The sequence below is a fragment of the Nyctibius grandis genome, chromosome 15 (assembly GCF_013368605.1).
Source record: "Nyctibius grandis isolate bNycGra1 chromosome 15, bNycGra1.pri, whole genome shotgun sequence".
Lineage (NCBI taxonomy): Eukaryota > Metazoa > Chordata > Aves > Nyctibiiformes > Nyctibiidae > Nyctibius > Nyctibius grandis.
Window position 1 is genome coordinate 8,472,773 of NC_090672.1, and position 26,907 is coordinate 8,499,679.

General features: G+C 37.2%; 2 protein-coding genes across 3 annotated transcripts in view; one reads left to right on the forward strand and one right to left on the reverse strand.

Moving 5' to 3' along the window:
* Positions 1-1,602: 1,602 nt before the first annotated feature.
* COX11 (cytochrome c oxidase copper chaperone COX11) lies at positions 1,603-5,376 on the reverse strand. Its single transcript, XM_068413227.1, has 4 exons — positions 5,029-5,376; positions 4,788-4,943; positions 3,720-3,845; positions 1,603-3,212 (listed from the first exon to the last, which is right to left on the reverse strand). Exons 1-4 carry the CDS (start codon positions 5,368-5,370, stop codon positions 3,030-3,032), a joined length of 807 nt encoding a protein of 268 aa, XP_068269328.1. The 5' UTR covers positions 5,371-5,376; the 3' UTR covers positions 1,603-3,029.
* A 261-nt stretch (positions 5,377-5,637) lies between these two features.
* The window catches only part of STXBP4 (syntaxin binding protein 4), a 74,162-nt gene continuing 52,892 nt past the window's right edge, over positions 5,638-26,907 (forward strand). For both annotated transcript variants that reach the window (XM_068413204.1, XM_068413205.1), the window contains exons 1-12: positions 5,638-5,759; positions 7,676-7,798; positions 15,122-15,195; positions 15,385-15,480; positions 16,470-16,539; positions 17,409-17,483; positions 19,720-19,805; positions 20,489-20,618; positions 21,194-21,326; positions 23,452-23,558; positions 23,965-24,148; positions 25,180-25,258. In XM_068413204.1, coding sequence (XP_068269305.1) covers positions 7,761-7,798; positions 15,122-15,195; positions 15,385-15,480; positions 16,470-16,539; positions 17,409-17,483; positions 19,720-19,805; positions 20,489-20,618; positions 21,194-21,326; positions 23,452-23,558; positions 23,965-24,148; positions 25,180-25,258 — 1,072 coding nt within the window. In that variant the 5' untranslated portion in view covers positions 5,638-5,759; positions 7,676-7,760. The remainder of the gene's footprint in view (positions 5,760-7,675; positions 7,799-15,121; positions 15,196-15,384; positions 15,481-16,469; positions 16,540-17,408; positions 17,484-19,719; positions 19,806-20,488; positions 20,619-21,193; positions 21,327-23,451; positions 23,559-23,964; positions 24,149-25,179; positions 25,259-26,907) is intronic.

A 26,907-nucleotide genomic window follows, 5' to 3' on the forward strand; every position in this document is an offset into this window, starting at 1 on the left:
TAATCTCCCTAGAAATTTACAAGGTTTTGATATGTAGGACTTTTCTAAAATTGGGCTTCTTGATGTCTGAAGACACGCAGTGTTACTTTCCTACAGTCATATTCTGAATACAGATTTTGTTTTCTTGCCAAAAGCCCGCAATATAGGTGGATTTTTGTCTTGGTAAGAACCTGAGCTGGGACATGAGGTGCTGTCATCCATGATTAACAGAACAGAAAAAATCCTGCTTGTTCCTGTGTTGTTGTTGTTGCTTTTATTTACTCAGTAAATATTGGAGGGGGATCAGTCATTTCTTTCAGTGTTCCTGCCCTGCAGAGAATGCTGATCTGGTGAAGGAAAAAAAAAAATCATCTACAATGCAGATGAGCAATAGTTATCCATGTATTTTAGTCAAGTTGTTTAACCCTGTTAATAACAGTTTTATCTTTTAATAATTAAAGTGCCTTATCTATTTTAATGCTGAATGTAAAATGTGCACTTTAATAGGTATAGTTCTCTGAATTTATAATTGATATAAAATTTGAGAACTTAGTTCATGTTCATAGCTGATAAGCTAATTTTTTGTGGAATACTGCATTTTAAATGTTCGTTATGTTAACTGTTTAAGTGATAAGAAGTTCTCAGTCTGTTATGCAATTTTTGTAGCATAAAATGCCAAATAAAAGCAAATGCTGAGAAGTTAATCCCCATCACTTCTGAGTTTTTACCAGATGACATGCGTGTTCCATGAAATACCAAATGCAGATAGTATTGGAATTATTTCAGTGTGAATGTAGGAAGGAATTTAGAAGTATTTAGGTGTTTCATTGCAGGATTAGCAATTTTGCAGCTTGCTGTAGGGCCATTAGAACACCTTACTTCTATCAAAAAGACAACCTTGCAGAAGTTTGGGGTCTTTTTGTAAGCCGAGGTGAAAAGGTAAGCTGCTTTATAATTATTTTTCTTGACTATTTTGCAATGGTCAGGACAGCAGCCTGAGAAAACTGCTGAAAACAGGATTTGAGGTGGATCACTTTCTCCCTACAGCTTAGTTGTATTGTTAAAAGCCTAGCACACTGAAGTGTAACAAATGAAAATGGGCTATTTCAGTATGGTAATCCATAATGGATGATTGCTAACTGAACTTTTCCATATATAAAGAAGCAAAATGGTCACAGATAGATGAAAGCTCTGAAGGGAACTGCCTAATTACAGAGATGACAGAGCTTGTTTTATAGTTGGAATGTACTCAATATCTGTGCAAACTTGAGCTTTCAAACTCAGGGGAAAACCCACATCTTTATGAAACTGGCACTTGCCAGGGGGATATTCTTTTTCTTTTGAAGCATGTGGCCAGAATAAAGCAATGTGTGGAAAACTCCCATAATCAGTTCAGCTTTTAAAAAGACAATGGCCTAAAGACAACCCAGGTAAGAATTTTTTTTCCCTACCCTGGATTCAAAGATTTGTCTTTTTTTTTTTTTTTTTTTTTTTTTTTTCCTCCTGAAGCCTAACTCGAATTACAGATTATAAAGCTTGCTGCTATCTTCATACAGATATATGTCACTTGTGTGGGCTCCACAAGTTCTGCTGGGTAAAATGCATTAGAGAGATGAAAGAATGAAAAGTTTTAAAAATTTAATAAATACACAGTGCAGACCTGACACAAATGTCATCCAGAATCTATTTAAACACATATAATTGGTACAATAATGTGTTTTAAAGGTAGCATCCATTTATTTTCACAAGAGTACGTTTTAAATTATTGTATGCAAACATAATGAGACGAAAGTAACTGGAAGTTTTCTGATATATCCATTACCTCTTTAGAGTCCAAACAAACGACCATTAGTCTTATTTTGTTAGATCTCATCTGCTGAAAGGGGTAGAAAGAATTGGCCTAGCACATGAGATACTGGGCTGAGATTAATTCCTGTCTGAAAATGAGTAGGTCACTTAAACTTGCTCTGCAACTCACTCCTCATTTGCAAAGCTCTGGTAAAGTGTTATTATCCCTACCCCACAGATAATGACCAAAAGTTACATAAACATAGGCTTACATGTTCTGGTGGTAAACAAGAGTACCCAGGAGTACCTCTGAACGACTGATATGCTGCTGGGCAGGCTTTGTCAGACTTAACCTCTGAATGGGGTTGATTTCCTTTTGGTTTCTGAGGAGACTCCTATGCTATTAATTGAGAGCAGTTGTTTATGTACTGCCTTTCCCTTCAAAGCATTTCATACCTAAGCCGAGCTTATCTCTGCATAGAGGTGCCCGGTGTACAGCCCTCTGCAGAGTGAAAGAGCAGTCATTAGCAGTACAGATTATTATAAATGAGTTGAACACAACATCGAAATTTGAAGATGGTATTTCTAAATGAAAACCATACCACAGATTTGACGTGCTTACATTTAATGACTGTTCCTCATTCAAATGATAACAGTTTTAGAGCAGTCTGCTCTTACCAAATGAACTACTGATTCAGTAATAATTCGAGAGGGTGCATCATCTTCTGAATCATCATATCCTCCAGTGCCATGGGAGGGTTACAGAGCAATACAGTCTCACTTTGTTTAGTTTTGATATTTCATGAACTGATGACCTGTTTTTTATAAAGTAATTTACATGGAAGTTATTCTTCAGAGCCAGCAATGCAATTTTAGATGCCTAATAAACTGATTTATTCCTCTGTATTTAAATGAAGATCTCAATTTACACTTCAGTTTAAATTTTTGCCTCAAAGTATTCAGATAACATTTATCATCTTATAAAAAGATGGCTTGAGAAAACCCTCTCTCTGCCAGGAACAGTGTGTTCCCTTCTATTGACTGATGAAGAAATACTATCCCTAAGAAATAATATTCCAACTGCATAAGTTTTTTTTTAAAAAAATAGAAATACATCCTTTCATAACAGCAGCATGTGCCCATGGTGGTTTAATCATATAATTTCATATTGCACAGTACTCCTATAGTTTTTCCTTCAATTGAAAAATGGTTTCAAAACTGGTAGTCAGGTAGCAGAAGTCAAATGGTGTAGAGATTGCCCATTACTGATATCCAGGAAGTGGTAACTTCTGTCCTTCCTTTGCTTCAAAAAAGGTGTAAGAGAGGGTGATCAAATCAACTTTAGCCATTTTAGGGTCCTCTACAAATTCTGGATCAATGTAGAAAAAGACGGGCATGTCCACTTCCTCTTGAGGATTTAGCCGCTGTTCTTCAAAACAAAAACACTGCATGGGGGGAGGAAAAAAAACAATTAGCCAATAACAGCTATGGTAAACTTTCTCTCTGCCAACATGAGAGAAAGCTTTATCTTTTAAAATCAACTCTTTTTTTCCTTGTAAATCCCTAAAATCCTAGGAAGGATCAACCATATGAGCAACAAGACAGCAATTCTGTTCCTCTTGTGTTACAAGAAAAAAAATCAGCTTTTAATGAAGTGTCCAAATGTGCAAATTGGCCAGGCTAGCTCACATCGTCACCACCTGTCCTCAGCGTCAGTGGTACTAAATATCACATATTTGGGAGCCACTCTAATTGGACATCTACTGCAGCCTGTTACGAAGACAAAGCTAAGAATGAACTGATGCACTATCATTTGAAAAAATCAAGGTATTTCCTTAAAATGTTGGCATACAAAGAATGGTATCCAGGATTAAAATGACAAAAAGTGAATTTATGAATAACGATTCTCATTCATGTTAAAGAAATGTAATCTTTGCTTTGTTCACACTTACTTGTATTTTATTGAAATACTGTCCTGCTTCAAAGGGTATTACGTTGTAGGTAGAGATTCCAATTATTGGTTTGTCAGTAGGATTTTTCGCTTTATAAAAGGCCAGTGCGGTCTCTCCTGGTACCACCTGTATAAAGTAATTGCACCGCAATTTATTTTTTATAATCCACTGCAGCCCAGAGCTCTTTAGCCTTTAGCTATAATTAGTTCATTTTCTCTTTTGCTGTTTCAAATTAGTTACTTCACTACTTCACAAGTGTTTTGCTTATATACAAATTCACCCCCATTCAAACTTAAAAGCATCAATAATGTTATGTGTGCATTTTTAATCTTAACCAGTTTGCCACTGAGACTTCTATTGTTGTCAGCAGTTTAGCAGCATACAGAGCTTTTTTAATATGCAGATCTACGTATGGTGTACATCTAATTTTTGAGGTGTTCATTCTTTCAGTACTGGACTTGGAAACCAATCAAGCATCATGACTCCTTTTGAGAGTTTTTATTAAGAACTAATTTTAAACAGTAAAGCTAGATTGAAATGTTCACTTTTTAAAATATAGAAACAGTCCTATGACAATAGGGGCAATAAGAGAAAGTACTAGGGGGAAAGTCTGGCAAAACCCCACAGGTTTAGATATACTGCTATACCAGGTATTTTTATCTCTATATATACACACACACTTTATGGTGTACCTACCACTAAGTGTATATATAAATGTACCTTTGATAGCAATCCTTTTTTGGTAGCTTGATGGGATGGTAGGGAGGCAACTACGCTTTTAACTACACCACAAGAGGCAATAAAAGTCCTGCCCTCTGGTCGAAGGAGACATCAGCCCTGCCTTCCCCACCAGCACCGAAAATAAAGTTCATAAGTGGAAGTACTGCGGCAGCACCCTGGACTAACGTGCCCCCAGTTCTGTGTTTTTTCAGATCAAGGCCCAGAGGTGCAAACTGATGGATCGGCACGATCAGGACGCAAGGTGACAAAAACGCATGAGGCAAAACCTGATGCTTTCAGCTCCGGGTGCAAGCGGTTCTGTGTGAGGGTGAAAAGGAAGGCACTCACGTAGATTTCGCTCTGCTGGGGTTTGAAGTTCCACTGGATGCTGGAATGCACGTCCGCGTTGAAGGTGACCCTGATGACCCGGTCTCTCACCGGCTCCATGCTCTCGATCTGCTCCGCGCTGTGGCCCGCGCCCGTTGTTCCGCCCAGCCCCGTGGCCTGTCAGTGGAACCGCAGTGAGTGACCGCGCCGGCCCCGACCAGCGCCCCCCTCGTCCCTCTCGCGCCGCGGGGCTCCCCGGTACCTGGCAGTAGAGGCGGTAGAGCGGCACGGCCGCGTAGGACATGCCCACCATGCCCACGGCGGCGGCGGCGATGTAGGCCAGCGCCGACCGGTTCCGGCGCCGCCATTCCTCCTCCTGCCTGCGGGTGAAGGGGTTGGAGCTCCGCAGCCCGCGGGCCCCTCGCGGGGCCGGCGCCTGCCCTCCCGCCGCCGCCCAGAGGCCGTACCGAGCCTTCCCCTCGGGCCGCGGGGGCGCCCACCCGCCGATACGGCACGGCCGGGGAAGAGCCCGGCCCAGCGCCCAGAGCCCCGTGGGCAGCCACAGGCCCCCGCCGCGCGCCCAGCCCCGCCCGCACAGCCCCATGCCGCGCGCGGCCGCCGGCGCGGGGCGGGGCGCAGCTCTTCTCGCGAGACGCAGCGCCCGGGTGGGTCCGCCCTCACGCCGCTGCTCCGCTCGACCCGCTTTCTCGCCGCGGGGCTGCCTCGCCTCTCCTCGGCGGCTGCCCGGCGCCCCTTTGTCGGCGTGAGGGGCTCCCGCCCTGCGCCGCCTTCCCGAGGAGGCGGTGGGGCTTGCGCCGCGGGGGCGGGGGAGCGGGCCGGGCCGCCGTCGCGCCGCTGAGGGGAGGGAGCGCTGCCGCTGAGGGGTCGCTCATCCCTCAGAGCGGCGCTGAGGCGCGGGGGGTTCCCGCCAGACCCCGCCGGCTGTCTGTCCCTCCCCAGCCGGGCCCCTCGGGCGGTAGTGTGCGTATCGAGGTAACTGTCGTAGCCCTTGAGGTCGGCGGGTTTTCGCACCCCCTGGGCTCTCCCGGAGACGCCGCTGGGTTGGTGGCACCGGCGGGCCCCCGCAGCGCCGTGCACCGAGCCGGCTTTGTCCGAGCGGTGCCGGGGCGGGCAGGTGCTGGACGGCAGCGGGGCCACGGAAAAGTCTGCCAGAAGTGGGTTAACCTGGCGAAGCGCGGCGAGAGGGGGTGATTATCCTCGCTAAGTACCTCGGCGGGGTTAATGCGGGGGAGGAGTGCACTGGCGGGCAGCAGGACAGGGTGGTGGACACGAGGACCTTCCTGGCTGGTTCCTTTGGGGCTGTGAGCGCACGACCAAGCGCTTCTAAAATCCCCTTTGTGCCCATGTTCCATGTTTCAGCGTTGTGCTTCTGTAGGCAGCAGGCAGGCAGCACGCGGTGCCACACACAGACCGGTGCGAGGGTGTTCTAACAGAGAGGAGGAGCCCTCGTCCCCTTCCTGCAGATCTCCTTGTTTTGTGGACACTGACACCAATTGTTTTTTCCAGGGGTGCTTTGTTTCATGTTTAGTTTCCTCTGTATACTGATTTAGTTTTGTTTGGGTACAAATATTGACATGCTGCAAAGTGACTGAGTGCTGTTTGTAAACAGCAATAACTTCAGGACAGGCAAGGTCAGACAAACTCACAAACGCAATCTTTGTTCACAGGACTGGTCCCATGCACTGTAACAAACTTTGCTGTAGCAATGCTTGAATTTATTGCTTTAGAGCACTGCTCTGCTCTTGTGCTGGCTCTACTAATGTGAATCACACAGTGACTTTGGCAGCTTCTGATACTGCTTCATTTTCCATTTAGATGTGTTGAATAAGAGAATGATAAAGCCTGGAGCAAAGCATGAGTCCTCTGTATTTATAAGGCATTATTTTTGATCCTTTAGCGAGAGATCTGAAAATGTTTACTGCAGGAAAATTTGTGGTATTCCAGAGTTTACTTCACTTTTTTCACGCAGAAATATATAACCTGATTAATTGGTCAGTGTGTTTTTGTGGAGGCTGATACTATGCACCTGGGGAGCCTATTCTATTTTAGCTCAGGTGTGTCACTGGTACCACTAGCACTGGTTGCCGTCTTTTGCCTGTGCATTGTTCAGAGTTCCTCGTCTCCCTTGTACCGTGTCTTAGGAGTGATATGTTTTCTCATTCATGGCCATGTGGGCGTTTAGCCATACAGCTCACGAGGTCAAGATTTGCTACTGAAACAAACGGCTATTTTTGCATTAGTGCTTTTGCAGTAATTTTTCAAATGATTGTAACTCAGTACATTTAGGATTGTATTTATTCTTGTCCTGTTGCATGCGCTAATAAAAACAGAATGTGAATTACTATTTTTTTTGCTACGTTAGTGGTACGTAACCCCATTTTGCATGAGTTTTGGCCTATGTCTTATGTACTTCGTGTGAGAATTCTATGGGCACTGAATACTAGACAGTAAGTTAAAAAAATGTGAGAAAACAAGACAAACAAAACACCTTATCGTGTTCAAAACAGCATTCCCTCCCCAAGTAACCTTCACTGGAAAAAAATGAGATTGTTTTTGTCTTTAGCAGTTATATTACTTAATCCTGGAACTGTAATCTCAGTTACTTCATTTTTAAGAAGATTTTAATCACAGCGGGTTCAGGTTTACCCTAATTCCGACCTCATAAATTAAAAGGAAATTGGGATGTCAGATGTTTTGGTACAATCTATAGTGAAGTCTGAGTTGTTAACTGCTTACTGTTTTCAGCAATGAAGTGTATCTCTTTTATCATGAAAGTTCTCTTTTCCCACTTGATTTCAGCTAGTCAGTAATAAATACGAATTGTTGTCCGTGTCTGAAAATAAACATAGCCATGTAAATTTCAAAAAGTGGTTTCTCCTTTTTTACAGCAATTATTATCCTGGTTACGAGCCAGTGCTTCATGTGTCAGAATTCTTCGTTTTGAATTTTTATTAAAATAGTGCACCTAAGAAGATGTCCAGTACAGATTCCCTAACAAATACAGATGAAAAGTAAGTACTTTTTATTCCCCACACGCAGGAATACAACAGTTACTGGATTGTAACATGAAAATTCTTGCAGTGTCATTAGTAGGATCTTGTTTTGATGAAGTCTTAAGGAAAAATAACTTTGATATTGAAACAGTCTGAAGCAACATCTTAGAAAAGCTCATACCAACAGCAGTGAATTTACACATAAAGGGAAGAAATAGCTCTGAAGTTTTTCATTAAGTTAATCAGCACTTGGTTTGGACTGGTTCTGTAGAGATAAAACCCCGCATAGAAATTCCTTAATGCTTCTGCAGTGATGAAAACGTATTTGTATATAGCACATTACTTCCTTATATGTATAGGGTAACTACAGTAATGTAAGGCACTGTATGGAGTGTATTATAACTCATTACTTTTTCAGGATTCTGTCTGCATGCCTTTAAAGTTTTATATGTAGTGCTTTGGAACCATCTTATTTTTCACCCGTGCCATGGGATATATAATGATAATTATATTCGTTCTATAAACTGTAATGTTATCTGCTTAAAAGTTGAGTCAGATTCTAAATGGCAAACTTATATTCAGTCCTGATTGAAAATCATAACTCCAGACCCTTCTTGAACTGCTAAGTAACCATGCCAACGCTGTCATCAAAACCACAATTAAAAACAGGCACAGACAGCTCTTGCTGGGCTATTGTGTTTGCTGTGCTTGTGCAAGAGTCAAGCAAATAGTATTCAAAAGTATTGTCAAACAATTTAGCATAGATTTTGAATTATGCCACTGCATAAATAACTTGTTTTTTCTTGAAAAACAAATCCACAAAACGTTAAAAAAATTAACTTGCTTTTTACTGGGATCTGAAGAAGCAAACACTCTGCTTGTCTGATGGAAATACATGGTATGTAATACAAAGATACATCTTTAAAACAGCTATGGCTTGCTAGATTCATGGGGAAGGTATATTAGATGAATACTTACTAGATCACTGTATTCCAAAGGCAATTTTTCACATAGGAGATGACCATGAAAGGTGCATCTAACTGCACTTCAGCTACATGATGATGGAAGACTATAATTTTCTCTTTTTTTTTTCTTCCCTGGGAGACAGTATCAATGCACAATGCTTTAAGAATGTACTTGGTTATATGTTAATTGAGGTTTACCTAAACTTTAAATAATACCTTTCTTCTCTACACAAGGGGTTAGCCTCAAACCATTCATGCTTCTCCACAATTACAACATTGCTCAAGCTTTTTTTATGTTTAACAGTAGCCATTTAATGACATATGTTTTCTTTTAATCTTTATGACCTAATCAGCAAAATGTATTTTGAATAATTAGTGGGTTTGGATAGATCAGAACTAAGTGTGTATTCATGCTATATGATACAGCGCTCTCTTGGCTGCCGTCCTTAGTGTCATAATGAATTTTTACCTTTTAGGGTTAGTGAACTTGAAAGGCTACAGTTGCTTGATTGACTTGTATAAGACCTTGGTAAAAGATGTTTGTTTTAGTTATAACAAAAAGATCTTGTGAATCGTGCTTCCAGAGATTCTGCAAATCTTTTTGTTGTCTGCTAAATTATCCTGTAATCCAACTCAGTTTCTAAAGCATTACAAAACTTCCTTTGGGAAACATGAGTCATAATTAATAATGTTGCCAGAATCGAATAGTTTACTAGCTGTTTGAAAAAGAATCTCAGTTTGTTTGCTGCATAAAATAACAAATGATATCTCTTGAAAATTTAGTCTTACTTGCTGATACTAGGTTTGATGGAGTTTTAAGTTGTTATATTATTCCTAGATCTTTCTGGAAGTAAAAAGTAATTTGTGTTCCCCTGAGTATGTTCTTGAAAGGCAGAGAACTTGCAAGAGAAGCAGTATTACTATTTTTCTGTATGAGTTCTTTTGAAACATAAAAAGCAGCACAGCAGCAGAATTTTAAGGTAAAGAAGGATAGAAGCCTTGGGGATGAGTTCAGGAAGCTGAACAATGCATAGTTTACTTTGAAGAAGGGATGGAGGAGCAATTGTTTGAACAAGTGATGTATTGCTGGTAATAACTCTAATAAAAGAGGTGGGAGCAATAAGCTTAATACTACTTTATAACTGCTTCAGTTGTTCAGAAGTTTGTCATGTCTGGTTTAATAAAAATTGTTTTTTGCTTTTTAATGATGGCAATGCATAGCATTGAGCCATACTTTTAATTGGGAGGGTGTGGGGTGTGTGTATTTCTGTTGCAGAAAACATGACACTGGGAACAGCTATATTGGTCAGTGTTTTGTTTTGACAAATGTTCCTGATACTGATACCACAAATTGAATTCCATGGGTGTTAAGAACAGTGACAATTTTGTTGGAGAAAAGACTGTTTGTGTTTTACCTTCTGTAACCTTGCCTAGAGCAAATCTAATTGATATGGTGCTTAAAATATCAATGACTTTTCTTTCATCGGGCTGTAACTCCGGTAATACCAGCAGAGTTAAACTGATTGAGAAAATGCTACAAAGGGCCAGATCTTCATCACTGAATGGATGTGAGCAATCCAAATGATGCCAGTGGAGCTCTTCACGTTTTGGGAACTGGGAAGGCTGCTTTATGTTCCCACTTCCATCACTGATCTGCTCCTTAATCTGTAGCAGGTCACATTCTCCTTCTGCCCCTCTTGTGTGTGTAGATCGCAGGCTCTGCGGGCTCTAGGGGTGACCTCAGTACATGTGAACACTACATAGCATGGTGCCTATAAGCAAAAAGATCCTTTCCGCAGAACAATTACGTGCTAATGAAACCACAGTCACTACAACTTTAAAAAAAAAAAAAAGGTGCATGAGATAAGCATATGCATTCCTGGCATAGCCAAGCTGTCCTGCTGTGCGGCTCTAGACGCTGACAGCTGCAGTCTCATCACAGGGTTACTCCCTGCTTTAGAGAGGATTCACCTTTCTACTTAAACAAAGCCCTTAGTGAACACATAATATTTAGTTTTCATTTTAAACTGTAATCTTTTTAAGATCTTATAGAAAGAGGGGGAGTAATAGGAGTGCATCTTCTGATGCAAGCCTGGAAGAAAACAGTAGTTAACCAAACTGATGTCAGAAGCTCCAAACTTCTGAAAATATGCGTGTCTCTGCCAGACTAAGCCTCGTATCAGAAGAGAGTCTTACCTATGGGAACAGTGGTATATTTTTTCACTTTCTCAACTAGATAATTCACAAGATGTGTCAGCTTCCATTTCTAGAGAAAATATATAACCCAAATTCTGTGTTAACTTTTGACTGTTGCATATTGAAAGACTAAAAAACAAGTTTAAGCATGACACAAGTCAGTACCATGGTTGAGAATGCAAAGTAACAGCATAATGGCATTTGTTTCATTAATGCTTTCAGTCTGCCTGCTTTGTTGGCTTTCGCTTTTGTGTGTGGATGTACATAATCCAATCTGCTAGGAAGATTGCTTTAGAAAGGTCATGAGTGGTTGCTTTTGACCTTGTTTGGAGGGAACATGTAAATAAATTGTCAGAAGAACATGAGGAAATAAGTTTATTTTATTTTAATTAATTCATTTGCCTTTGGCTGCTAGATAAAGAGTGTATAATCACAGTTGTAGTAAATGCAAGTAAATTTTCTCTCCTTTGTGTTTATCAGTCTTTTAAATTGCTCTAAATTGCCATTTCAAACAGAGAAAAAGTAAACATTACCTCGATAGGTGAATTAGTCCATGTGACGCAGAGGGTTTCAGAGAAGATTAAGTAGGCAGAGACACTCGTCTCCAGCTCTGTCTGTTTGGTTTTTTTTTTTTTTAGTTAGTAGCAGAAATTGTCCTGCACATAACCCTTATCTAGCTGAATTGGAAACCTCCAGTGTATTTTGGTTGCTTTGTCATTGTCTTTGGTGCTGTGCTGAAGAATGTCCTTACTCTCACCGGGAGATGAAGATGAACCAGAGCGTTTTGATGGTCTTTCTCTCTTATACTGGTATGCTTAACCACTAGGTTCTGACGGCATTTTTCTAGTCTGTAATTGGGAAAAGTACAGTACAGGTAATTTAAAAGCTGTAGACATTTTCGGCTTCTTTTCATAAGCAGCCAGAGTTTATAATTTAGATTTTTGTTTAAGTGTCAAGTAATATCTGTTTTGTGAGGGAAGGGTATTGTACTTCTGTTGATAAATTTAGATAAATATTTTGTTCGTGGACATAAATGACTAGTAATTTTTCAGGAATAAGATTAGAAGAATAGCCGGAGTAGTATGTTCTGATAAGTCTCTAGGAGATATCAAACATAGAGCTGTTGAACTTTCATGTGTATATTGGTAAAAAGTATTAGAAAAAAGTACGAAAGATTTCATTTTAATTGCCTTTACTGGAACACCTACACAAAATTATACACACTTAGTCTATTAGCATTATAGGACTTCAGCTGGGGTGTTGAGTTTAGTATTTTTTAGTGTAACGAAGTTATAGTGTGCGTTTTGTAGAGACTTGCTAGTTTATTTATTGTTTATCTATTGACTCACGTATTTTTTTCTCTGTGTGCTAAAAGCTTGCTTACAAGTATTTTTGCATGACTTAAGTAGGAATGAGCAGCAACATCTGATTAATTTGCATCTTTTTCTACAACAAACATTGACATAATTTTTTGTTACTACTGCCAATTGGTTTAGAAGCCTATTTCCTTATTTATACTTCTGAGCATATTTCTGATGTTTTGGGGAAGTATTCTAATATTTCATGAATATTAAATAACGATAACATGAAATAAATGTTGGATGGGTGCTAAATCCGAGTCTTTTTATAGTGAAACTGTTAAAGTCCTGTTAGTTTCATTAGAACTACAACAAGTAGATTGACTTGAAGATCCATCTCTAAGTTACGTGGGAGAAAAACTAACACCAAAAGTCAGCAAGATGTGATATGCTAAACAAATTTGGGGCATTTGAAGATCATTGCCTTTACATGTGATAATTTTAAACCTCATGTATTGGAGAGAGAGCATAAACACAGCTGAATGCCCTGTAAGGGTATCTGTTCAAAGTGTCAGCCCTTTGGAATTGTAGGTGGCAACATCGTGATAATTTCACTGTTTCAGAGATCTGATTCCTCTCCACTGTGAATTTTTAGTTTATATATTCTCTGTATCCTCTTTGTCAGAATACATTTTATGTTAGTTAAGATCTCTCTTTTGAAAGTGTTGCCTGTTACTTCTGGAAACGTAGATCCTTTCCTATTAAGTGTTCTGTGCCTAGATTTGATCGTATTTCATCATCATTTTGTAGGATAGTATATAAATACATTCTACCATTTCTGGTGAACTCTGCACTTTAGAGTTACAGTCTGAGATTTGATCTTTTAAGACTTCACAAAAGTAAACTTTGTGCGAGGCTGAAACAACATTTGTTCTTGCTTTTTTTATTTTAATAAAAACTGCTATGTGAAAACCGCTGAGAGCATGGCAGAGCAAGAAACAGAACAGTAGTAGCAAAAGGCAAGACAGAAGAAAAATAGAATAATTGGCTGCTTATTTTAAAGATCAGTGTCTCTCAGTTTTCAAAGACGGATACAAATCAGGACAGACCTGTAAAGAACATGACTAGTATGTTGTCTTTCAGCTTCAAACCAATTTAAATTCATGGGATAATTGAAGTGGCAGTACTGGCAGTAATGACAAATACTCTGCTGTTGTAGTATAGAAGTAGTATATCAAAAATTTTTGTTAGAGAAATAGCAGACTTAAGGATTTATTCTTCCTTTCAGACTGTGATTAAGTAAAAGCAGTTCGGTTCGCTTTTAGCCTTACAAAGTGTGCCTTATGCTTTGTCACGTAGTAGCAAGGTCATGTGCAGTCTTGTCAGTGGCCAAATACACTAACAAGGTTTCATAATTTCTTTTTAGCCTATGAAACAAATACTGCAAGAAACGCTAAAGTGAAAATTATACGATGTTTGAAGCACAGGCTTCCTGTTTGTTTCTAAAAATGAGTCATTAGGTCTGTTCCTATGGCCAGCCTTTCTAAAGCAAAGGTTTTGCAAATACTTGGGAATTTGAGGTTGTGGAACAAATTGTTGCTTTTCAGAGCAAGTCCTTATCCCTTGATAAAAAACCTCATCCCTTGGTAAAAAAAATCATTTAGTTTTCTTATACAAACCCAAAAGAACTAGGGTTGCTCTTTAGAAGCTGGATCTCTTGCCTGGTGCTAGAATTTAGGAACATTTGGACCTTCTGGATTTCTCTCTTCCCTCTGGCACGGCACCTTTTAATGACACATACTCCGGCTTTTGCAGAAACGTCCAGTTTCAGGGATGGAGTTCAGGCGGCGTGCTGGATTTGGTTGCATGGGAGGATTTGGGTCACTATGTCCTCCACTTTCATCTTCTTTTCCCCCCTGCTAATGAATTCTAGTTGTTCCACTTCATTTTAACATCATGCGCTAGAAAATGAAACTCACTTTCTAATACAGAACAATATGTGGGTCAAAGCAGAAAAACCTAAGTGGTGCTTCTGCTTTTTTTCTAGAAGGGATCTGGTGAGTCTTCTCCAAAAATGGTACAGTGGGAGGACAAAGGAGCTATGATACAACTTGGATTTTTTTTTTTTATAATAATTAATCTAAATGAAAATAAAAAATGGTAAAGGGTAATTGGATTCATAGGAATTCTTAACACTTTGCATTCTCAGAGCAGTATGCTGGTCATGTTTTTGATGGAACTGTAAATTTAGGTTTCAAAAGTCTAATTTTACTTTGTATTCTTCGTTAATTCTTTACCATTATCAACTGCCTCCAAAATACTCATCTGCCTTTAGACAATTTCAAGTGCTATCCTAGTATCTTGTACTGGGGTGGGAGGGTACACAGGGGAGCTGGCAATAGAGTTTGGAAAGAAGACTTTTTTAAAACAGAGAAAGAAACCAGTGTTGAGTGAAGAAAGAGAGACTGTAGGGAAAAGATTATGTTCATAAATAACCACAACGTTATATGATACGTATCCTAGAAAATATTTTTGTATACACTGTCCTAACTGTGATTTTGTTTTAATATATTCATTACCTGATCTAATTTTTCTTGCCTAAATGCTAAGCTGGACCAGGTTGTGGGATTTTGTTTCTATTTAATTCTATGTATACTTTATTTTACCTTACCATCTTGTATTTGTTATGAGGAAATTGATTTTTCCTTGAAGGGAAGGGGTGGCACAGAGGTATCAAACAATATAAAGTTGTCAGTTATAGAAAACTGGTTTTGGTTTGTATTAGAGTTAAAAGTGTGGTCACTGTAATTTCTTCTATATTAACATAGCTCTACAAACAGTTCTGTAATTAGGGATTTAATGACTTTTGTTTTATTCCTTAGGACTATTATGGGCCCTCATGGAATCAATCGAGCTGTTCACCGCATTTCTTTTTCTGATTGTCAAAATGGATTAGGTAATTAGATTGCACATTCTGTTGATTCAGAATAAATCAAATCTAAAAGCACCTGGTGAGCTTTTCCAGTTCACCGTGTCATCAGCAGAAGTTTAATTTATCTGGCTTTTATGGATTTGACTGTAAATCCATTTAGCACAGTAGGTGGAATAACCAATTTCTTGCTTGTTTCTTTTATTCGTTCTGCAGGAGTTAAAATTATTGGAGGTTATCGGGCACAAACAGCAGAAGATTATGGGATTTTCGTAAAGAGAATTCTACCTGGAGGGGTTGCTGCTGTAGATAGTAAGTAATTTTAAATTTTTTCTTATGAACACACTGCATATAAAAAGGTGTCAAGTCACCTTTATTTTACTTTGTGGATAAGGATATTTAAAATAGCATAGTTTAGCCAGGATTCATGATGTTGTGGCTTACCTTAAGACAGAGAAATGAAGCTTGGACCCTTCATGGGAAAAGATTTTAATACTCCCAGTTCTTGAAAATGTGTTCAAATCTAGATATGGCTGGTGTGAAAGCAATTGGCAATCTTTCAGCACTGTTAAATAAGTGTTGAGGTGCTGAACCTCTTTTAATTTGTGAGGGATAAGAGTGGTGTTTCCTTTACAGAACCAGTATTTTTAATGAGTTTCAGTAATTTTGTTTTCTTTTTAAGTGGTGGTTTAGATGTTCAGTGTGGAAAGAACAAATTATACTGTGTAGAGTTTGCAATAATAAAGTTACAGAATATACTTCCGTCCTAGGTCTGTATATGGGTTTTTTTGAGATTCCATCTGGTCTTGTGCAGAATGATCATTTAAAATAATCTAAATCTAATTCAAAAGTGATAGTTCCTAAGCTTGATGTTTGCAGAAGGTTAAAAATAGAATTGGTTCTAAAAAATCTTTTAGATGTCTTTATTAATGTATAAAACATTAATGTATTTATACGTGGTAACTTACAGGTATGTTAAGAGTGAAATTCAGCTGAAAGTTAATTCCACAACTGTGAAATGTAAATTCCAGTCCCACAAATATTTTTGTAATGTGTAAATAATACAAATAGCTAAATAACACTTATTTTCAGTGGCTATTCTGTGGTTAATAAGACTGATTGATAGTTATTAGTCTTATGACAATAGCCTAGCTTAATTAGGATCACAACCTAAAAGTCATAAGTTGTTTATTGCATTAGATCACATCAAATTGAAAGAAAAAGCCTTGTTTTATTACCATGAAATAATATGTTCACCGTTTTCCTATTGATTCATGCATTACTCTTGATTTCATTACCAGGCCGTTTGCTCACTGGTGACCTAATTTTGGATGTCAATGGAGAAAACTTAATTGGAGTAACCAATGAAAGGTATGTTTGTGCTGATTACTAAATGTTTATTAGAGCTTGGAATATTATGTGGGGGTTTTTTGGACATTATCAACCACTGATTAAAAGAGTACAACTCCGCTGAGATCCTGGGAGTTCAACTGGCAATTCATTTATCCTATAAATCTAATTCAACAAAACTATTGTGGAAAAGTGACGGGACTTTATGTGCTTTTATAAGGACAGAATAAGCTAGTTTCTTAATGATTTAGATTTTCAGAATGTCTGTGAAAATAGCATTAAAACATATTAAGCTGTTAAAATAGTTTTATAACTATCAGTTGGTTCAATACTGGTGAATGTAAATGATACAGCTAACAAGTATCATTGTATAATGGGACTATGAAGGAGAAATTGTTTAGAAAAATTCTGTAGAATATGTTGGATGGTTTCTGTAGCTGGATCACCAGAGATCAATGCAGCTTAGTGTTGGAGATGTAGATCTAAAATTCAAAGAAAAATTACAGTATGTATTGCTGAGGGCAATCCTGAGCAATGAAGCATACCTGAGCAGTAGTTTTTCTCTGGTCTAGGCTCTTAATGCTGAAGGAGGTCCAGGAAGGCAGTAGGATGGACAAAAGAGAGATGGGAATAAAAGGGAAGGGAAAGAGAGGGCAATCCCAGTTTATCCTGTCACCAGGCACAGACTCGCCACAGTCTGTCTTTCGCTCAGTTTTCCAATGCTTAATTTGGGTCGTGCTGCTGGCAAGCTTTTTTTCTCTGTATCTGGTAGTCAAAATGATTAACTACATTAAGAATTTGTTCCTTTTCCTGCTCTTTTAGCGTTACTCGCTGTGCACTTCTTGACAGCACCCTGGTATATTTATTCGGCTGTTTTTTCCCCCTTCTAGGGCTGTTGACATCTTGCGAACAGCATCAGCATCTAATCACATGTCTCTGCTAGTTGCCAGAGATGAAGAAGCAAAGTAAGACAAAAATAAAACATTGATTTAACTTCAAAACTAATAAAAAGCCAACACTATATCTAAGGTTGGGTGGGCAGGCTTGCATGTATTTTTCTTTCAGATTAGTTTTAATCACAAAATTGCACCATATGTCACATTTTCTGTGTAGTGTTTGATACCAATTCACTCTGAGACTATTTGCATCAATTAAAGTAGCAAGCTCAGGCCAATTTCAGTTTAATGAAGAGGATTGAGATGTTATGTTACCAGCTAATGCCATTAAAAACTATTTTGCCATGGTAATTTTTTTAATACGTCTCACATTTTAAAATAATAACAAATTAGGAATACGTTAGACCTACAGTACCACAGAACTGTATGATTTAAGCTGGTCTTGCCTTCTGAAAAAAAGGCAGATTTAGTTATTGTTTCCCCTCAGAAGTTTGCTTTTCAATCTTTAATGAGCTTTGAATTAGTTTGGATAAGCAGATTAAACTGTTCACTGCAGCAAGTAGTCCAAAAGAAGTTATAAGGACATGTATATTAAACATTGCTTTAACCTTGCTGTCTAAAGTTAAGCATATAAACCAGTATTGGCAGCAAATCATCAGAAATGCTATGATCCAGGTCTGTATCCCCTTTTGACTTAAATCTCTAGAGGAAATGGCTGTTATGTAACTATATTTGATAATCATTGCAAGAGAACCTGCTGTTATTTGCCTTTCCTGGGATGTTCCACTTACAGAGTAATCTCTCCATAAAGGAATCTTCTCTAAATTCCTTTAGCTTTTTGTCCAATTTAAGCTTCCTTTTTCTGCTCCTTTATTTTTTGTATTTGACAGACATTTAAATCACTCTGTAGCCACTGATCTCTCCTTTTTTCAGACTGCCTAGATATATGTGAGGTCCACTCTTAATCTGCTTTTATCTAAAGCATACTGACCTAGTTCCTCTAAACTCCTTGAATAATTAATATCCATCAGTCCTTTTACCGTTCTGGTGGCATGCCCAGTGGCCTCTGCAGAATTTGCCACTACGTACAGTCTCTCACTCAGATACCTGTGAATTAATTTCTTGCGACTGTACATTCCTGTGCTAAAAGATTGTTTGATTTACATTGAACTGTGTTTATGTGTGTTCCCTTGGTCTGGCATTAGTTCAATAAATTTTGTCATTTTTTAGGAAATAATGCATCCAGCAGATTTCAACAACCCTCTGCAGTCACTGGAATTACTTGGGAATTACATTCCCTGCAATCAGTTAATTTATGTTCTCTCTCTCTAATTCTGTAATATTAATTTGCTGATGTTTCTGGCTTACATAATTCTGGATTACTTATATTTTTTAATCTGTTATCACTGAGGTAATCATAGCTCAGGTTATAAACATTTTTTAAATTAGGCTGCATTCAGTATTAGATTAATCAAGAGTTTTTGTTTTCTCTTTAATGCATGTAATATAGGACATAGATCTTTGCTGCTTTTTTTTGCCAGTTTGTTACGATATGACTGGTTTCTGCAAAGAACTTCTGGTTTGGTTTTTTTTTTCCCCCCAACAGCGCACTTGACCAAGACTTGCCCTTTTTTTCATCTGTTGGGGCTTTTTAAAAAAGATACTATAATGAAAAAGATAATCAAAGCCCAAGCTTATACAGTATTTAATATATAATGATATTTACCTCAGACGAAATAAACTGCAAATTTCCAAGAAAGCTAAATAGAAGTTAAGAATTTGCATCTGTTTTACTCATTCTTGAATAATTAATAAACATTCCTTCTGTCCTCTTTTTTTTGAGGTACCACAGCTTTGTTTGCCAGTCTCTTCTGGGCTCTTGTTCAGTATAGGTGAAATAAAAGCATTCTTTAAAAATACGAGTATGCTGTAGGTATGCTGATTCCTTCTAATATAAATAATTTGTTCTTGACCTAAGTAGTACCACTGTATTATTATCTGTAGTTGACTTGAATTGCAAGTTTTTAAAGTTGTGAAATCCAGGGTAAAGAGAGGTAATAATTAAGCTTTTCTACAAATAGTCTATTTCATTCATAGTCTATTGCTATTCTATCCTTGTCCCTCAGTATTACCTTACCTTTTTCTTGCCTCCTCCAAACATTTGACACGGCTTTCCTCTTTCAGTTGAGGATGAGTTTCCTTCTCTGAGGAAGGGTAACCATTCAGTAAAAACAGTAGCAGGTTTCAAAGGGTGCATTTAAACTACTGCCAAATCCTGACGGAGAGGATCTTTTTATTACCACAGGAAAGAATTTCTTGACCTGATGGATAAGTATGGCTCTCACAGTGACACCAGCTCTGCAAGAAGTTCTCCAACACAACTGTTAGCTGGTGAGAGATTGCTTTCTCGTCTGACGTAATCCTGTAGACAATAGTCATACTTTGGTGGAGTAGAAGCTAGCACTTAAAACTCTTTTCATTTGGGGAGAGGGTATATTGGAGGAAGTGACTGAAAGTCAGGCAAAACACACATGTTTACTTAGACTTTAACATTTAGTTTGTAGTCTAAACATGTAACTTGACTGGTTTGTGTGTCAGTTTCCCCAACTCCTAAAATAAATATAGGAGTTTATTTGGAACCTACTTTCAGCATTTTTAATTAATGAATAATGTGAAAAGTATTTGGTATTTGTAGATTAAATGTCCATAAGATTTCAAAGTACTAATAAAAGTTTGAGCTAGAATACCATAAATTCTAATCCTCGTGGAATTGTTGCCTAATTAGGATGCCTTTATATAGCATGAGTGATTATTCAGTTGAGATTTTTTTTGCACCCGGTTTGAAAAAAGATCATCACTTGCTATGTTTTAAGTAATTGTTCCTGGAACCCTGCGTGGCTCACAGTTCTTAGCTGTGTAGACTTAAGCTTTCTTTTGGTTATTTGATTGCTTATAATTTGTCTGTTTTCTAACATGAAAATAGTCCCACTGAACGAACTTACATGAGTTGAAATTTTGTGCGTTTTCCCAAATGTGTGTTTTATTTCTTTTTTTCATTGTTTCTTTTCTTTAAGCAAAATCTATAGACAGCCCTCCTTCTGGCTCATCCTCAAGGTCACAGAGTCCTCAGTTGCATCCAAAAGATAGTATCACGACCATCAGCAGAAATAATTCTGTTCCAGCACCATTCCCAAAGCTTGCGAAGTAATTTCCAAAACTGGCTGTAACTCTCTTGTGTGAGCTGTAGAAAATGGTGTATTTGTCTGCTTAGGAGAATTTTGGGTTGAGCACTAAGTATTCAACTTTGTCTTTTTTTTTTTTTTTTAAATCCTGTATGTTGTAATACCATTGATATTGCAAACTTTCAGTTTTAATAAGGTATTTTTTCTCATTTATTTATTGTTTACATGGTAGAACTAGTTTAATCAGATTGACTTTTGATCGTAGTGTCTGCTAATGAATTAATGCTTCTGGTTTATGTGTACCTAGGTACTCCCATAAGCCTTAGATATATATAGTAGAGGGGAGATTTTCTTCTTGTGAAATAATATATCAGTTCTTTCTGTAACTGCCAGAAGTAACAACTAAAGTTGCTGATTTTGTAGTAAGTAGGCAGTGTAATATTTGAACATTGAGATTAAATGTCCCCTATTTCTGTTTGTTGCTGTAAGAAATATTTGTGAAATCAGGAAGATAAAGATACTATATCACTTCAGTCTTTATTGAGTATCTAGTTCTGTGAAGTAATTATACTTTCCTTTTTTCCTTTCTCTTTGTAGGGATAGTGCATTTCAGATTATCTCTGTTTGCAAAGGAACAAGCCTAGGTTTGAATATTGTAGGAGGAATTAACAGAAATGAAGGGCCTTTGGTATATATTCAAGAAATTATCCCTGGTGGTGACTGTCATAAGGTAAAGACCTTTTTTCCCTCCTTCCCCCTTCAGTCCACCTGTATTTTTGCCTGCATTTAGTACCTACTTCAGTATTTTATATATACAGTTATATTTTAAATACAAATTATGTTTGGATTTCTGCATGCTTCCTCTTTAAACAGAATTATCTTATTGCACCATAGCATGGTTACATGGTAATGAAAATTATTCATGAACTCGTATGAGGTAAATAAGGATCTTATTCCCCAATTTACATATGAGAAGGTAAGAAATCAACTTCTTTAAGAGGTTGCACAATGCAAGGTAAATCAGCACGGATGGAACAGAGCTACAGATTGCATCTCTTGTTTTTTTTTTTTTTCTGGGACATTCAAAAAATCATTTTTCCCTTGGACTTAATTTAGATGAATCCTTGCAGTTGGAAAGCATTATTTAGGCAAATTAGAATAAAAAATATTCTGCTAGTGCAGACTAATGAAATGTATGAATCAGTACTGATTACTGTTTTCATTTATGACAAATGCAATATGTAAATCAGGAGAGTTTGTCAGTTTTAAAAAATAAATAAATAGCAGAGCTGTCTGGTTCAAGTACACAAAACTGTTTATCCAAGCGTCTCCTTTTGTATCCTGAGTTGTTATGGTTATTTTGATGTGTAGATCACCAGTTTGTGCCTCTTGCCAAGCACGAGGGTACGAGTTAATTTCACAAGCAATGAGTTTTGCCCCAAAACAGCCTATAACTATTGTGACTGAATTTTTGTAGATTAAGGTTAATTCCCAAATGCCAAGATGGAAGGAAAAAATGTAACGTTTCTCCAGGACTTCTTTTAGTAGATAAATGGCAATCATTATTCTTTTGTTTTCTCCTATTTTGCTGTGGCTTCTAAATCATTTTTCTCATTATAAACATATAATATAAAGCCTATCATACACAATTGATAGACTGAGACTGAGATACTAATGTGCAGGAGGTTCTAATATTAGCAATATTAGAAGTAATTTCTCAATCTTGGTTGTGCTGTTTGAGAAAACTAAGTAGCAAGCATATTTTAAATCTCTGCCACGTGAGGGCAGCATTGAAATGGATATCTTTTAATAGGCTGGGTGCAAGCAAAATAAAAGCTCTACAACTTTTTTCTTTAATCAAAACCAAAACACTAAGTGACAAAAAATGTAGTAAAGTGCTATCATAGGTTTGACATAACACATCTAGAATTATGTTATGTGGGTATTAAATATGTAAAATTATACTGGTCTTTTACTTAGTTCCTATGTATCTTCTTCTGTACACAGTTTGTTTCAAATGGCCAGATTGATTCCGTGATTAATTTCTTAAGAGCTGAAGAACACAGACATGTTATGTATAATTTAATGTGTGTTACATTAGACAAATGTCATAACTAACTCTGTAACCATAGGTCAATAACATGAATTTTCAGTTAAATTGTTGAGGCCTCTTTTAAAATGTGAGTAAAGAAACCTCTATCTTAGTGAGACATCTAGCCTAGCATGTTTAAAGTCTTGTCTTACAGTCTCTGAGACAGAAATGTGATATGTTCCTATGTCGGTAGAAAGTTTGCAATGAATTCAACAGAAGCACAAAGTTGACAATATTATTTCTGTCGTGGTTTTGACTGGTGAATTCCTAATAGACTAATCTGTTTTTCTCATTAAGATTAATATGGCTTGAAAGTGCCTGAAGAGTCCCATGTATAGCCAAGAACATTTGGTTTTGAAATACAAATTAATCCAGCTCACAGCTGAATTAATTAGTAAAGAAGTTTCCTGTGGTCAGATGGGTTGGGACTCCTTGCTGGAAAAATTACTATGTGTGGTTTGTTTGTTTGGGTTTTTTTAATAGAAATATGCATCTGGGTCCAAATTTCTTCTTTACACAATATCTGAGATCTGTTCTGTCTGATGAAGCTTTTATAATGACTGCCATCATGGTCATTAAATGATCATTTGATCTGCTGTTTGTTTTTGGAAGATTGGCAGGCAAAATGTATAGCCATTCTTGATATTTCTTGTCTTAACAGATGCAGAGGAACATGTTAAAGTGCTATGATTATACAGTTCTTTCTGTAGTGATAGCAATTAATACAAAATTTGTGGGTTTGGTTTTTTGTTTGTTGTGTTAGGATGGACGATTGAAGCCTGGAGATCAACTTGTGTCCATAAACAAAGAGTCAATGATTGGTGTCTCCTATGAAGAGGCAAAAAGTATAATCAACAGAACGAAGATGAGGTATCTGTTACTGTCAAACAGCTAACCCTCCAAAATGGTTTATTATGCGATAGTTATGATCAGATTGTGAAATGTCTTGTCATGTGTACTTTGAGGATATGTAAGGGATATTAATTCTTTTTTAAATATTCAATTGCAGTACTATTTCATAGAAAAAGACTCACATGCTTCTTTTAGACCTGTAAAATTATGATACTTTAATTCCTTTCAAAAGAAAAAAAGCCCAAAACCCAAACCCACACTATTTGCCTCTTTTAATGACAGGGAATATAACACCTTTTTAGAAAAATAAATAAATAAAATCACACACAATGTTTGGAAAAATGTAATTTTTGCAAGAGTAGCATATAATCTTATGAACAGTATAGTATACAATATGTTGAAACTTTTTAAATTTTTATTTTAGGTTTGAAAGTTTTTGGGAGATAGCTTTTATTAGACAAAAAAATATTCCCAGTTATTCAGAGAAGCTGCAACGTCCTTCCAGCCTCTTAATGTCTTCTGTAGCATATGGAGAACAACAGGCTGCAGTACTTAGTCCTCTTGCATCTCCTAATGGGAAGCTTGTTTCAGTGTTCACTCCAAATGCTGTGAGTATACTTATTACTCCCCTTAGTATAAAGTGACAAATGGTTGTTTTTCCTAATGTTATTGGGATTTCAGTATAGGGTTATTTTAATTCAGTTTCTATTCTAGTAAGAAAATGACTGGCTCTCTTTCCTGCACAATATTAATTCTCTGGAATATCAAGACTTTTTCCAGAAGATATGTTGTGTAACAGTAGAGTAGACCAGACCAATGACAGGAATAAGAATATTAGTTGACTTGTGGTAAGAAAACAAATCAAATAAAATAAGCATTGACCGTGTTCTTAAATACAGAGTTCTCCTTACTGTTTCTCTAGGGAGTAAAGTTTCAGAATCAGATATAAAGTACTCTGATTTTACTACATATGTGTGAGTACAGTTCAATCTTACAATTCCTCCTTGATGATGAGATTTTTGTTTAAAAATCAGGGTCTTAGAAGAATGTGGGTTTTTTCCCCCTTTCTTTCAGCTAAGCAACAATTGTTGTTTTAGTTTATACAGCTCACCATTAGTGTCAAGAAGTACTGTTGGCCATAAGAAAGAAGATTTTAAAACTACTCTATTATTTCAGTTTTTCAAAAAACATTTTCAATTTATTGCATTTTTGAAACTAAATAAAGTATTGTCTTTGAACAAGGAAGAATAAAATGTTCCATGTCAAACACAAAGTCAAAACACCTGATTCTCAGTTGTTCTTACATTTGTACTTAAAATTCTTGCCCATTTTTCTTTCATATTAGAGATATAAACGTTGAAACATGTTGCCTAGAGAGGCTGTGCTATCTTAATCTGTGATGATATTCAAAACTTAACTAAGGTTTTGAGAAGGCCCTGATCTAAGTTTTATGAATGGCATTCCTTCACACCACCACCACCCCTTCCATTTTCTCCTAGGGCTGTTTTGATCTATCCAGCCCTATTTCTCCCCCTAGTCTTCCTTCCTCTCCCTCTTTTTTGCATTAATGTGAATTTCTAGTTTGGCTTGTGATCTGTTTTAGAAATGGTATTTCATGACTTTTGATTTTCTTTCATAGATGGAAACTGGAATCAAGATGGGAGAGCAACGTCCAATTACTTCTCTAGACTGCAGTCCTACTGATGTGTCTGCCACTGGTAAATGCTGATTTAATTCCCTGCCACCCTTTTTTTTCTTCAATAACTGTCACACAGAAAATAGTACATAGTGAGACTTGATAGTCTTTAAAAAAAGGAATATTGCACTGTTTTTGTAGTACTAAATAAAGGACTGAAATCAATGGATTGTTTATAGCTTCTGTCAAATATAACTTACATTGTCTCTAACAAATAGCTGAAACCAAACAAAAATGAGTGATCACAACATTTGCGATACAGCAGTAATGATAATAGACTCAGTAGAAACCAGATAATGAAGACTCACGTATAGATCAAGATTACGTTGCCATAGAAACTGTGCTTTCTTGATTTGATGAAATTCAGTGGATGTACACTGCTTGCAGGTTTTGGGCTTTTTTTTAAATCAGGGCAACATATTGGAAGGATAGAAATAACATGCAGACCTCTTCAACAGTTTTTCAGTTGATAACAACTGGAATATATATGTGTCTATATTTGAAAGTCATGACATTCAAAAAGAAACAATAGTCACTCTATTAATATATATTTTGAAAACAATATTAAGGAAAAATAGAGGTTGTAGAATATGGTCAGAACCAAATCTGAACTGAACAATTGTAATTCCATTAAGAAACAAATATGCATTGTATTTCAAACAGTGAAAATGCAGTAGTCTGCAGAGTCTCAATTGACACAGAAATATAACTGATTCTGTTCTGTATTTCTATATGAAGAGCTGAACTATATTCTTTTTCTTCAGGTGGTAGGTAGTAAGCATAACCTGTGCTTCTCAACTTGATGTCTAATCTACTGAGCAGAGGAAGGACAAACATACAGGATCTGATTCATTCTAGGTGTTGCTCCACTGATGTTATTCAAATTGTACCTGCATTTATTATGGCCCATATTAGATATCCTAATTTTAAATCAGTCTCCATATAGCAAATCTGACCAGTTGGCTTCCTTCCTTCAAGGGTGAGATGGCTGAATGTGAACTTTTGAAACTGGAAACGTTCTAGTACTGAATACACCTGGAGTTTTATGACCACACAATTTTTTAATATTGATCATGGAAAACACCACAACTAAATCAGACGAACAAAACAAAAGGCTATTTTTTAATATATTCAGAATATAAGACTCTTGGTTAATATAATGCAATACACAGGAGCTTCATCGTTGCTTAAAAAGACCAAGGAGGCCACAGTTTCTTAACATATCTGAATAACATAGCTAGTAGAGTGGAAAGTAGAAATACTTGCAGCTCCAGTTTGTACTGTTTCTTGTCATTTTTCAGTTTAGTCTTATTTAATAGCACATCCTTAGTCAAAGCTGCAAATTCTCTCGTGCTGTCCTTTTTCAAGGATAATGTTGAAAAATTAAAGTAGCTCTTAGATTATTTTTTTAAATGCTGTAAGAAAAATCCGCGTAATTTTGAGAAACTCTTGCACAAACTCGTACACAAGGCTTTTCCATGCTGAGTTGAAAGGAAGAGTGCCAATTCAGCTGAGGTTCTAGCCCGCTGTCTTCAGAATTTAATATAGCATGTGAGAGGTGTTAGTGTTAGAGATTTTCAAGATGTTTTGGTTTATGCTTTTGGCATATAAAGAGAATGTAAATTACTTTGAGCTTGGAAACAGATATGCTGTGAAACTAAAAAAAAAAAA